The sequence below is a fragment of the Oryx dammah genome, unplaced genomic scaffold (assembly GCF_014754425.2).
Source record: "Oryx dammah isolate SB20612 unplaced genomic scaffold, SCBI_Odam_1.1 HiC_scaffold_27, whole genome shotgun sequence".
Taxonomy (NCBI): Eukaryota; Metazoa; Chordata; class Mammalia; order Artiodactyla; family Bovidae; genus Oryx; species Oryx dammah.
This window is the reverse complement of record NW_024070211.1, coordinates 14,406,927-14,420,117: the sequence shown is the minus strand read 5'-3', so window position 1 is coordinate 14,420,117 and position 13,191 is coordinate 14,406,927. Positions and strand designations below refer to the sequence as shown.

The window sequence follows — 13,191 nt, the reverse complement described above, 5'->3', positions numbered from 1 at the left end:
GTTTGTTTGTTTTTCCTAGAGGCAGAAGGGAAGAGGGGTTGAAAGAGTTAGGAGAAGGAGAAAGAATGAAAGAAGAGTAGTGAAACCTGGGAGCAACACCAAATCTTTACTATTCCCCCACCACCTCAGTAGGTTGTTGCTGCTGAGTTGCTAAGTCATGTCCGACTCTTTTGCCACCCAACAGACTGAAGCCTGCCAGGATCCTCTGTCCATGGGATTTCCCAGGCAATAATACTGGAGTGGGTTGCGGCAAGCCATGTTTTTATTTCCTGCACTTTACTTTATTTGTTTCTGAAACCAGGATAAAAGTGAGATGGGTCTCTCAAGGACCCTTTCAGCCAAATTTCTAATAAGTTCTCGTAGAGTGGCTCATCACTCATTTGTGAGAAGAGAGGCCCAGAGAAGCAAAGTGGTTCATTCCAGAATTAGAAATGGACTAGAATGTTTTATGTACGTATATGTATACATACATACATATGTATATATATTTATTCTATATTACAACCTCTGAATAATGAATCTGTCATATTCTGGTATCTTTCCTTTGAGACTGTTTTGGGGAAGAGTTTGTGGCTCTCTTACTTGAGGTCAAGTCCTCTGAGGTAACAGCATCTCCTTAAATGCTTCATCCTCACAGATGTGTCTGCAGAAGCATGCCATAGCAATTTCTTGGCAAAAGAGCATTCATCTGGTACCTCTCCACCCTGGGCCTCACCTGTAATGTACAATTCTCATTCCTCTTCAGAAACTCCACAAACCGATCCACCACTCCTGGAGTGTTGATAACTTCATCTATTGGAGGACTGGGTTCTGGGAGAGGGACAAAGGAAAGAGAGGAGAAGTCAGGAGAAGGGCTGGCTGATGCATTCACTGGGGTCAGTCCACCATCCTTCCTAAATACTCCTGAACATCCTTAGAAACACTCCCAAGCTTCCTTCTGGTGAGGTAGTTTTAACAATAGCAGGTCATTTTTGAACTGTATCAAATAGTTGAGAATCTAAAGAGTAAAGCCAATCCTAATCCAAGTATGCTCACCTTTGGCTTTCTAAATCTAAGCAAGTAAATAACCTTACCTACCTAAGCAAGCAAGAAAGTAAGGGAGAGATGACCAAAGTAGGTGCAATGCTGGTCTAAACACCTCCCTTCTAAGATCAGCATTCTTTTCTTGGGAGGAAGAAAAGTCCTCCCAAGGTCAAAGGACAAAAGTCCTTGGGAGAAAAGAAAATATTTTTCCCATGATACAGCAAATTTTTACTGAACGAAAAACGTGTGCCAGACGTGGTTCTGGGTACCAAGAATACAACAGTGAACCAAACCAAAAGTCTCTGTCTTCATAGAGCTTATATCCTAGTGAGAAGAAATACTGTTATGTTTGAAGGTAATAACTGTAATAGGAAATAAAATACGTAGGGCAAGGTAAGGAGATTAAAAATGCTGCAGGGGGTTGGGGGAGCGGCAATTTTAGATAGGGTGTCAGGGTAGGCTTTGCTGAGAAAGGTAGGATCTAACCACAGAAATGAAGCAGCTATCACACAGATTGTTGTTCTTTAGTTGCTGAGTAGTGTCTGACTCTTTTGCAACCCCATGGAATGTAGCCTGCCAGGCTCCTCTGTCCATGAGATTTTCCAGGCAAGAATACTACTAGAGTGGGTTGCTATTTCCTTCTCCAGGGGATCTTCTCAACCCAGCAATCGAACCCACTTCTCCTACATTGGCAGATGGACTCTTTACCACTGAGCCACCAGGGAAGCCCTGTCACACAGATATCTGCAACTAAAGGGTCTCAAGCAGAGGGAACAGCCCATGCAAAGGTAAGAATGTGCCTGGCTTGTCCAAGGATGCCACAGCCAGCAGGGCTAGAGCAGAATGAGTGAAGGGCAGTAACTGATGAGGTCAGTGAGAGGAAACAAGAGGCTAAGTCATGCAGGGCCTCTCTGGGGAAGTCTAGGCTTTGTACCTTTGGAGAGCAGTTTCCGGAATTTCTGTGTGGTTGCTAACTGCAGGTCAGGATCATCAGAAAAGAGCATCTCCACCATCTCTCTTGTGATCACACTCTCCTAGGACATAAAACAGGTTCATGATTTTGCAAACCAACATTAGAGCCAGATATAAGCCCATAATCCTGTTTGGCATCCTGCTTTCTAAAGACTTGAGGGCAGGGCTTCCCTGGTGGTCCAGTGGTTGAGAATCTGCCTGTCAGTGCAGGAGACATGGGTTCAGTCCCTGGTCTGGGAAGATCCCACATGCAGAGGAGTAATTAAGCCCATAGGTACAACTACTGAGCTTGTGCTCCTAGAACCCATACTCTGTAATAAGAGAAGCTACTGCAATGAGAAGCTCTTGTACCCCAACCAGAGAGTAGCTGTCACTAGAGAAAAGCCTGCGTGTAGCAATGAAGACCCAGCATAGCCAAAAAAAAAAAAAAAGACTTGAGGGCAAGAGGAAGGCACAACAGCAGCTCAGATGTTTAATCCATAGCTGCTTCAAGCTGGAACATTTAGAAGTGATGCTTAATCTCTGAGGCAACTGAAAGCTCCTCTTAAATGTGTTCTCTGGTGTCTTCACCAGAGACAAATCCCGGTTGACTCCTTAAGCTGACTGGGTATTAGGTTGGTGCAAAAGTGATTGCTGTTTTGCATCGCTGAACTCTGCCGCCTGATATTGGAATACATTCTTGAATAAATGTGGTCATGTTATACATCACTTCAATGTGCATGCATCACTTTGTTTTTTTGCTAACGACTTATTAAGTTCACTTCAGTCGCTCAGTCGTGTCCGACTCTTTGAGACCCCATGGACCACAGCATGCCAGGCCTCCCTGTCCATTACCAGCTCCCGTTTTATTACTTGCTGTTTAATTTACATTTATTTTAGACTTAGAGAAATGATGTTAGACAAAAAGCAAATTTGAGCGATTTTCTTATTCGAGTTCAAAATGGGTTGTAAAGTGGTGGAGACAACTTATAACATCAACAACGCGTTTGGCCCAGGAACTGCTAACGAATGTACAGTGCAGTGGGTTCAAGAAGTTTTGCACCCTGGTACTCGCCAGGAGCGTCCACATCACCATCCCCTTCTCTCCTTTGTTGCTGCTAATCACAATACTCTAATGACCTACTCTACTATTCAAAAACTATTTTTATGTAATTTATGTATGCTTTCTTGTTTATAAATGCCTGATTTTTTTTTTAAGAAGTTTTGCAAAGACGACGAGAACCTTGAAGATAAGAGTAGCCAGCCATCAGAATTTGACAACACCAATCGAGAGGATCATCGAAACTTATCCTCTTAAATCTAACTACAAGAGAAGTTGGTGAAGTTGACCATTTTATGGTTCATTGGCATTCGAAACAAATTGGAAAGGTGAAAAAACACAATAGGTGGGTGCCTCAAATAAAAAAAATCGTTGTTTGGAAGTGCTGTCTTCTCTTATTATACGCGGACAACAATGAATCATTTCCTGATTGGCTTGTGATATGCGACAAAAAGTGGATTTTCAATTGATGATGACCAGCTCAGTGGCATGACCGTGAATAAGCTTCCAAAGCATTTCCCAAAGCCACTAACACCAAAAAAGAATCGTGGTCCCTGTTTGGTGGTCTGTTGCCTGTCTGATCAACTATAGCTTTCTGAATCCTGGTGAAACCATGACATCTGAGCAGTATGCTCAGCAAATAGACGAGATGCACTGAAAACTGCAACGCCTGCAGCAGGCACTGGTCAACAAAACGGCCCAATTCTCCTCCATGACAACGCCTAACTGAATGTCATACAACTAATGCGTCAGAAGGTGAGCGAACTGGGCTACAAAGTTCTGCCTCATCTGCCATGTTCACCTGGCCTCTCACCGAACACCACTTCTTCAAGCATCTCTTTTTCTAGGGAAAATGCTTCCACAACCAGCAGGAGGCAGAAAATGCTTTATCAGAGTCTGTTGAATCCTGAAGCGCAGATTTTTATGCTACAGGGAAAAAAGAACTTATTTCTTGTTGGCAATAACAAATTGATTGTAATGGCTCCTGTTTTGATTAATAAAGATGTGTTTGAGCCTAGTCACAATGATTTAAAATTCATGGTCCGAAACTGTAATTACCTTCACACTAGCCTAATACAAAAGGGCCCACAGAATAGAGAGATTAGCATGACTGTTGGTAAAGCTGCTGCTGCTGCTGCTGCTAAGTCACTTCAGTCGTGTCTGACTCTCTGCGACCCCATAGACGGCAGCCCACCAGGCTCCCCCGTCCCTGGGATTCTCCAGGCAAGAACACTGGAGTGGGTTGCCATTTCCTTCTCCAATGCAGGAAAGTGAAAAGTGAAAGGGAAGTCGCTCAGTCCTTTTTGACTCTTAGTGACCCCATGGACTGCAGCCTACCAGGCTCCTCCATCCATGGGATCTTCCAGGCAAGAGTACTGGAGTAGGGTGCCATTGCCTTCTCCGGGTAAAGCTACTAGATGATATGAACTGCTCAATTTCTGTTCTGTAGAAGCAAGTACTTCTCAAGCTTGCCTGAAGCACATGCAAGGGTCTTACCCCAGTGGTAGAGCTCACATAGGAGTCCATGAGAAGACTATCGAACATGGCGGCTTCTTCATTGATCAGCTCCACATTTCTCCGTTTAAAAAGCTGAAAGCAAAGAGAAGAAATGATGCACGGAAACAAGGAACAAAGAATGACCTAATAATGTTAAATTACGGCATGACTGTCAAGGAAATGCTAGTGTGTGAGAAAATGCCAAACTTTATCTACTGATATGGAAAGATATTCAAGGGCTTTACTTTCTATGTTACATCTATTGTTTATATTTTTGGAGAACATTTTTATAAGCAAATCTTTTAAAATTTCTGTGCCTTTACAAAGGGCACCGATATAAATATATATATTATATATAAGTATATATAATATATACACACCCTATATATACCCTATATACACACACACACACACATATATATGTCCTTATACACACATATATAAAAGGCTTCAAAGAAGATAAATAAGGGCGGACAAAAGCAGGTTAGCATCTAGACCTGGGAAGGGAACCAATTTGGTGGTGATGTGTGGCAGAGATGAAGCATTAATGCAGTCTCAGTTCTAGAGAGACTTACAAAGAATGGACTCAGGAAATAGAAGGCAGCCCAGAATGGTTGACAAACTTCTTAAAAGGCCAGGCTTGAGACTGGGCCTTGAAAGCCAGACCTAACAGTAACTATTTGGTAAAAACAAGGGGTTAACGCTAGAAAGTTATATTGAAGACAATTAAAATGATCCAAGGTGTACGAAATTATGGAAGAGGAATAAGGGACAGCTCTTTCTCAAACATTTCTTCACAACAAATGAAACTGGGTGAGTAGCCCACAGAGCTAAGCTACTTTCCCAGGGGGAAAGTGAGAGTGTAAGGTGGAGACCAACCATGGTGGCTGAACCACCTCCCTAAACAGCACATTTGAGAACTCAGGTTAACGCACTTGTTGCTCCCGTTTCTGCTTCCGGAGCTGAATGCCTTCTTCCTCTCTTCTTCGCCTCATTTCCTCAGGGTTTAGGGCATTGTTCTTGTAACTCTTCATTCGATAATTGTCTTTCCCTGGGCTCGCCATGGTCTCTGGAAGAAGGGAAGATACAAACACACTGGCAAAGGCTCTTAAAGGACAGCATTTTCTGCTCACTGGCTTCTTTCCCCACCCACCCTCCCCTACTCAGGGGGACTCACAGCTTCCCAGTGAAGCCTGATAATCTCAATAACTACCCCTGAGAGCTCTATTACCACCCTCATACCAACAACACAGTTTCCTTAACAAGTTTACTAAATAAATGCTGTTATAGCAATTGATACAAGCTTAGGAGTTAAAAGGTGTAGGATTCAAATACCAGCTCTTCCCTTTTTAAATTTATTTGGCTGTCCCAGGTCTCCTGATCAGGGATAGAACCCGGGCCCCCTGCCCTGGGAGCATGAAGTCTTTTAGTCACTGGACCACCAGGGAAGTCCCAATACTGACTCTTCTACTTGTTAGCTGTGCAACCTTCAATGAAGGTGAAGTCGCTCAATCGTGTCCGACTCTTTGCAACCCGTGGACTGTAGCCCACCAAGCTCCTCCGTCCATGGGATTCTCCAGGCAAGAATACTGGAGTGGGTTGCCATACCTTCAGTAAGTTGCTTTAACCTCTGTGCCTCAGGAGCTCATCTTTTAAAACACAGAGTTGTTAGAAGGACTGTATAGCTTAACACATGTGAAGTACTACTTAGACAGAGAAGGAAATGGCAACCCACTTCAGTATTCTTGCCTGGGAAATCCCACAGACAGAGGAGCCTAGCGGGCTACAGTCCATGGGGCCACACAAAAGATCTGGACACAACTTAGTGATTGAACAACAACAACTACTTAGAACAGCATTAGGCATATGGTAAACACTCACAAGCTACAATCACTTCCATGACGAGAAAAGTTGTATGACTTGCTGAATAAATGCAAATATATTTAACCTAGCAAGGTGAAATACAGTGTAAATTCAGTGGAATACCATGTATATATATATATATATTTTTAAGTAACTCATACAGCCACCCCTCTATTTTTTAAAAGATTTAAAATTTTATTCTGTAATATTTGCTACATACAAAAAAGAAGAAACATGTTAAGTTACAAGCAAAACAATACAATGAGCATCTGTCAACTCACCACTAAATCCAAGAACTAGATTAACATACCTGAATCTAGTATTAAGGTCTCCCCCTGTCCCAGGCTCCTCCATCCCAACTCCAGCCAAAAGAAAACTATTATGAATTGTCATTATCTTTGCTTTCATTTTTATGAGTCACATATATGTACACCCCTAAATACTGCATCATACTACGTTCAGTCTACTGAGAATTATACCCCCTCCACTGGATTTCTAAGATTTACCCATGTTTTTGTATGAAGCCTTATTTCATTAATTTTTCCTATGTTATATTATTTCACTGTATAAACACATCATCATTTGCATTTCCCCAATGATAAGTGATGTTAAGCATCTTCTTCATGAACCTGTTGGCCATTTATATGTTTGCTTTGGAAAAGTGTGTATTCAGATCCTTTGCCCAATTTTACTTGCAGTATTTGTGTTTGTTTGCTATTCAGTTGTATGAGTCCCTTATATTGTTGTTGCTGTGGCATTTCTCAGTCGTGTCTGACTCTTTGTGACCCCATGGACTGCAGCACACTAGACTTCCCTGTCCTTCACTATTTCCTGGAGTTTGCTCAAACTCATGTCCATTGGTTCGGTGGTGGTTGATTTGGAGATGGCTGTATGACATCACCGAGTCCCTGATATACTTTGGATATTAATCCCTTATCAGATATATAGTTAGGAAATACTTTCTCCCGCAGGTTGTCTTTCCATTTTGTTGACCATTTCTCTCTTTTTAATTGTTTGACTCTGCAAAAATCAGAAGGCACTGACAGACAGCCACCCAATTCCCATGATGCCCTGAGTGAAGGTAAGTCAGCTTAAACATATGCTAGGCTAAAATCCCACTACTTAAGGCTCCAAGCAGTCAGAGAAACAGCCATCAAATGCTGACCTTTTCATTTGGGGGGGTTGCGGTGCAGAAGTTTTTAAGTTTTCTAGTCTACGGGTCCTACTTGTTTATCTCTGTTTTTGCTGCTTGTGCTTTGGTATAATATCACCCTCCCCCCTCCAAAAAAAAAATCATTGCCAAGACTAAGGTCTTTTTTTCCTGTGTCTTCTTATAGGAGTTTTAACAGTTTCAGGTGTTACCATCAAGTCTTACTTCATCAGATAAGTACCATGTTGCCTTCCAAAGTGATGCCAATTCATATTAGCTTAGCAGTACACAATGAGCCCTCATTGATACTCATCCTATTACTCAGAACCGTCACTTTTGCCAATCTACTGAATATAATGTACTTCACTAGGATAAAGATTTGTATTACTAATAGGGTTATTAGATTTTATGTTAATTACCCATGTTTCCTTTTCTGTGGAAAAATGTCTGTTTATGGTACGTCGAATATTTTCCCATTGAATTACTTGTCATTTTCTTATTGATTCATAGTTCTTAAGATATTCTAGTTATTAACTATTTGTTGATTATTTGTATTACAAATATCTTCTAGTCTCTTTTCACTTTTTTTCAATTTTCACTTCATGGAGTTCTTTAACAAGTTCTTAACTATAATGGAAGTTTTGCTTTAATACTTAGCTCTTTCTGTGTGGCTTGTTTAATAAATCCTTTAATGCTCCCAAGGTCAGAAAGCTACCCTGTTATGTCTTCTGAAAGTTTTAAGGCTTGCCCTTTACATGCCAGTGTTTCATTTGCCTGAAATTTAATTAATTGGATATAAGCCTTAGGAAGTTAATATAAAGTCTGAACATTAATGACTTAGGTACACAGGTTGGGGAAGAAAAACTAGAAAGGAGAGAGAAATCATACAGTAGAGAGAATCAACAAGGGTGAAACCCAATCTTTCAAAAGATTGAAAATAGGCGAGTCTCTGGTTATATCTCTCAGGAACAAAAGAGGGCACACATTTTAGAAAAGAAAAAAGAACATAATTACAGTTAACTAAAAAGATTAAAAAAAGGAATATGAACAACTTTATGCTTGCTAACTTGCTTGAAAAGACAAATTCCTAGAATAGTATAACTTGCTAAGAGTGACTCAAAATATCTAACTAGCCTTATAACCATTAAATATACTGAATCAGCACTAAAGAATATTTCTACAAAGAAAATGCCAGGTCTAAATGGTTTTACAAATGAGATTTTAAAAAGTTTTTTTTTTTTTTTGGCTGCAATATGCAGCTTCTAGGATTTAAGTTCCCTGACCAGGAATCAAATCCAGGCCCTTGGCAATGAAAGCTCAGAGTCCTAACCACTGGACCACCAGGGAATGCTCGAGTTTTACCAATTTTTTAAATAAATTGCTTCACTCTTACATATACTTCCTTCTGGAAAAAGGGCATTCTTTTGATAACAATACCAAAGAAGGATAATATGAGAGAAGGTCCTATAATTTCTTGTATCACTTATGAACAAGGATGTGCATGCTCAGTTGCTTAGTCATGTCTGAAGCTAGAAAAATTCCAGATAATACCAGCACAAGGTTGGGGAGAGAAAAATTAGGAGTCTGGGATTAACACATATACACTACCATATATAAGGCATGTAAACAAGGAACTACTGTGTAGCACAGGGAACTCCACTCAATATCCTGTAAGACCTATAATGTAACCTTTAATAGAAAAGAATCTGAGGGACTTCCATGGTAGTCCAGTGTTTGGGACTCCATACTTCCCCTGCAGGGGACATGGGCTCAGTTTCTGAGTGGAGAGCTAAGACCCCACATGCTACATGGTGCAGCCAAAAAAAAAAAAAAAATCTGAGAAAGAACACACACACACACACACACATATGCACACAAACACACATATATATATATAACTGAATCATTCTTCTGTACACTTGAATCTAAAACACTGAAAATTAACTATACTTCAGCAAAAAATAAAGTTAAAAAGGATAATGAAATATCCTTTCATTAACTGTACTTTAAACTTTTTCAGACAAACAAAAGTTGAGACTGTCTCCAGCAGAACAGACTGTGTGCTGGGCTCAGTCAGGTATGACCTGTATGATTCTTTGTGACCCCACGGACTGTAGCCCACCAGGCTCCTCTGTCCACGAGATTTTTCAGGCAGGAAAACTGGAGTGGGTTGCCATTTCCTCCTCCAGGGGATCTTCCTGACCCAGGGATCAAACCCACTTCTCCTTTATCTCCTGCACTGCAGGTGGATTCTTTAGCCACTTAGTTATCAGGGAAGCTCTAAGACCTGCACTAAAGAAAGTCTAAAGTTCTTCAAGTAGAGGGAAAATGATACCAGAAGGTAATTCAACAAATAGAAAAGAAACCAAAAATAAATTCTGGAGTTGAAAAATAGAATAGCTGAAATGAAGAATTCACTAGAAGGGTTCAACGGCACATTTGAGCAGGCAACAGACAGAAGTAGCAGGCTTGAAGACAGGAAAATTGAAATGATGCAGTCTGAGCAGAAAGGGAAAAATAATGCAGAAAAGTGAATAGAGCACCTAGGGGTCCATGAAACTCCAGCAATCAAATCACAAAATATGCATTATGGGGGTCAAAGAAACGGGAGATAAAGGGGGAAAGAATTTTGTAGAAATAATGGCAAAAAAAGAGACATCAATGTACACAGAAAGATACTCAATTTCAAGAAGAAAAATTCAGGTCTACATCTAGAAACATAATCAAACTATTGAGAGCCAAATACAAAAGGAAAATCTTGAAAGCAGCACGGAAGAAGTGACTCATCACATACAAGCCAGTTTTTCACCAAAAAGGCACTGAGATCTTTAAACGTATAGATACTGAAAGCGCTGAAAGAAAAACGTTCAAAGAATTCTGTATCTGACAAAACCGCACTTCAAAAACAAGGGAGAAACAAGATATTCTCAGGCAAAAGCTGAGGGAATCTGTTACCACCAGACCCACTCTCTATAAGAAATGCTGGAGGGAGTCCTTCAAGTTGAATGAAAGGACATTACACAGTAACTTGAAGCCAGCGAAGGTAACTACAAGGGGAAATATAAAAGCCAGTTTTCTAGGATTTTTGGTCTGTAATTCCACTTTTTATTTTCTATATGATTTAAAAGAAAACGTAGGGCTTCTCTGGTGGTAGAATAGATGCGGGTCCCCCTGCCAATACAGAGGACATGGGTTTGAGTCCTGGTCCAGGAGGATTCCACATGCTGCGGAGCAACTAAACCTGTGCATCACAACTACTGCGTCCGAGAGCTGCAACTACTGTGTACTCAGAGCCTGTGCTCCTCAACAAGAGAGGGCCCTGCTCGCCACAGACAGAGAAAGCCTGCGCACGGCAAGGAAGACTCAGCACAATGAAAAACAAGGAAATTATTTTAAAAAGACAAATACATAAAATAATAATGAACAAAAATTTCTGTATGCTATTGAATTAAGTTGGTATCAATTCAAACTACATTGTGATAAATTTGGGATGTTAAATGTAAGGCCCACAATCTCTCTCTCTCTCTCTCTCTCTATATATATATATATATATATAGAGAGAGACATACATAAAAAACACACAAAATAAAAATATACACAAAGGAAATGAGAAGTGAATGAAAACAATTCACTACAACAAACCAATTAAACACAAAAGGCAGCTATAGAGGAAGAGAGGGACAAAAAGGTATAAGAAAGAAAGAAAAAAGAACAAAATGGCAGAAGTCTTTCCTTATCAATAATTATACTTCCTTTTTTGGCAGTGCCAAGTGGCTTGCAGGATCTTAGTTCCCTGACCAGGAATCAAATGTGGGCCCCCAACAGTGGAAATGCAGGATCTTAACCACGGGACTTATTGCCAAATTCAGACTAAAATTGAAGAAAGTCGGGAAAACCCACCAGACCATTCAGGTATGACCTAAATCAAATCCCTTATGATCATACAGTGGAAGAAATAGATTTAAGGGATCAGATCTGATAGAGTGCCTGATGAACTATGGATGGAGGTTCGTGACACTGTACAGGAGACAGAGATTAAGACCATCCCCAAGAAAAAGAAATGCAAAAAAGCAAAATGGCTGTCTGAGGAGGCCTTACAAATAGTTGTGAAAAGAAGAGAAGTGAAAAACAAAGAAGAAAAGGAAAGATATACCCATTTGAATGCAGAGTTCCAAAGAACAGCAAGGAGAGATAAGAAAGCCTTCCTCAGCGAAGAAATAGAGGAAAACAACAGAATGGGAAAGACTAGAGATCTCTTCAAGAAAATTAGAGATACCAAGGGAACATTTTATGCAAGGATGGGCTCGATAAAGGACAGAAATAGTATGGACCTAACAGAAGCAGAAGGTATTAAGAAGAGGTGGCAAGAATACACAAAAGAACTGTACAAAAAAGATCTTCACGACCCAGATAATCACGATGGTGTGATCATTCACCTAGAGCCAGACATCCTGGAATGCGAAGTCAAGTGGGCCTTAGGAAGCATCGCTATGAACAAAGCTAGTAGAGGTGATGGAATTCCAGTTGAGCTATTTCAAATCCTAAAAGATGATGTTGTGAAAGTGCTGCACTCAATATGCCAGCAAATTTGGAAAACGCAGCAGTGGCCCAGGACTGGAAAAAGGTCAGTTTTCATTCCAACCCAAAGAAAGGCAATGCCAAAGAATGCTCAAACTACTGCACAATTGCACTCATTTCACATGCTAGTAAAGTAATGCCCCAAATTCTCCAAGCCAGGCTTCAGCAATACATGAACCATGAACTTCCAGATGTTCAACCTTGTTTCAGAAAAGGCAGAAGAACCAGAGATCAAATTGCCAACATCTGTTGGATCATTGAAAAGCAAGAGAGTTCCAGAAGAACATCTATTTCTGCTTTATTGACTATGCCAAAGCCTTTGACTGCGTGGATCACCACAAACTGTGGAAAATTCTTCAAGAGATGGCAATACCAGACCACGTGACCTGACTCTTGAGAAACCTGTATGCAGGTCAGGAAGCAACCCTTAGAACTGGACATGGAACAACAGACTGGTTCCAAATAGGAAAAGGAGTACATCCAGGCTGTATATTGTCACCCTGCTTATTTAACTTATATGCAGAGTACATCAGGAGAAACTCTGGGCTGGATGAAGCACAAGCTGGAATCAAGATTACCGAGAGAAATATCAATCACCTCATATATGCAGAGGACACCACCCTTATGGCAGAAAGTGAAGATGAACTAAAGAGGCTCTTGATGAAAGTGAAAGAGGAGAGCGAAAAAGTTGGCTTAAAGCTCAACATTCAGAAAATGAAGATCATGGCATCTGGTCCCATCACTTCATGGGAAATAGATGTGGAAACAGTGTCAGACTTTATTTTTCTGGGCTCCAAAATTACTACAGATGGTGACTGAAGCCATGAAATTAAAAGACACTTGCTCCTGGGGAGAAAAGCTATGACCAACCTAGACAGCCTCTTAAAAAGCAGAGACCTTACTTTGCCAACAAAGGTCCATCTAATCAAGGCTATGGTTTTTCCAGTGGTCATGTATGGATGTGAGAGTTGGACTATAAAGAAAGCTGAGTGCTGAAGAATCGATACTTCTGAACTGGGGTGTTGGAGAAGACTCTTGAGAGTCCCTTGGACTGCAAGGAGATCCAACC

The 13,191-nt window shown here is 40.7% G+C and overlaps 1 protein-coding gene and 1 non-coding gene across 2 annotated transcripts in view; both read right to left on the bottom strand.

Moving 5' to 3' along the window:
* The window catches only part of KPNA6 (karyopherin subunit alpha 6), a 55,862-nt gene that overhangs the window by 14,590 nt on the left and 28,081 nt on the right, over positions 1 to 13,191 (bottom strand). Inside the window, exons 2-5 of the mRNA XM_040227997.1 lie at positions 5,467 to 5,600; positions 4,532 to 4,624; positions 1,958 to 2,057; positions 716 to 810 (exon numbers count right to left, since the gene is read on the bottom strand). Of these exons, the coding sequence (XP_040083931.1) occupies positions 716 to 810; positions 1,958 to 2,057; positions 4,532 to 4,624; positions 5,467 to 5,600 (422 nt within the window). The remainder of the gene's footprint in view (positions 1 to 715; positions 811 to 1,957; positions 2,058 to 4,531; positions 4,625 to 5,466; positions 5,601 to 13,191) is intronic.
* On the bottom strand, positions 7,403 to 7,550 carry LOC120855229. Its single transcript, XR_005719196.1, has one exon. It is a non-coding gene; the product is annotated as a small nucleolar RNA SNORA79 (small nucleolar RNA).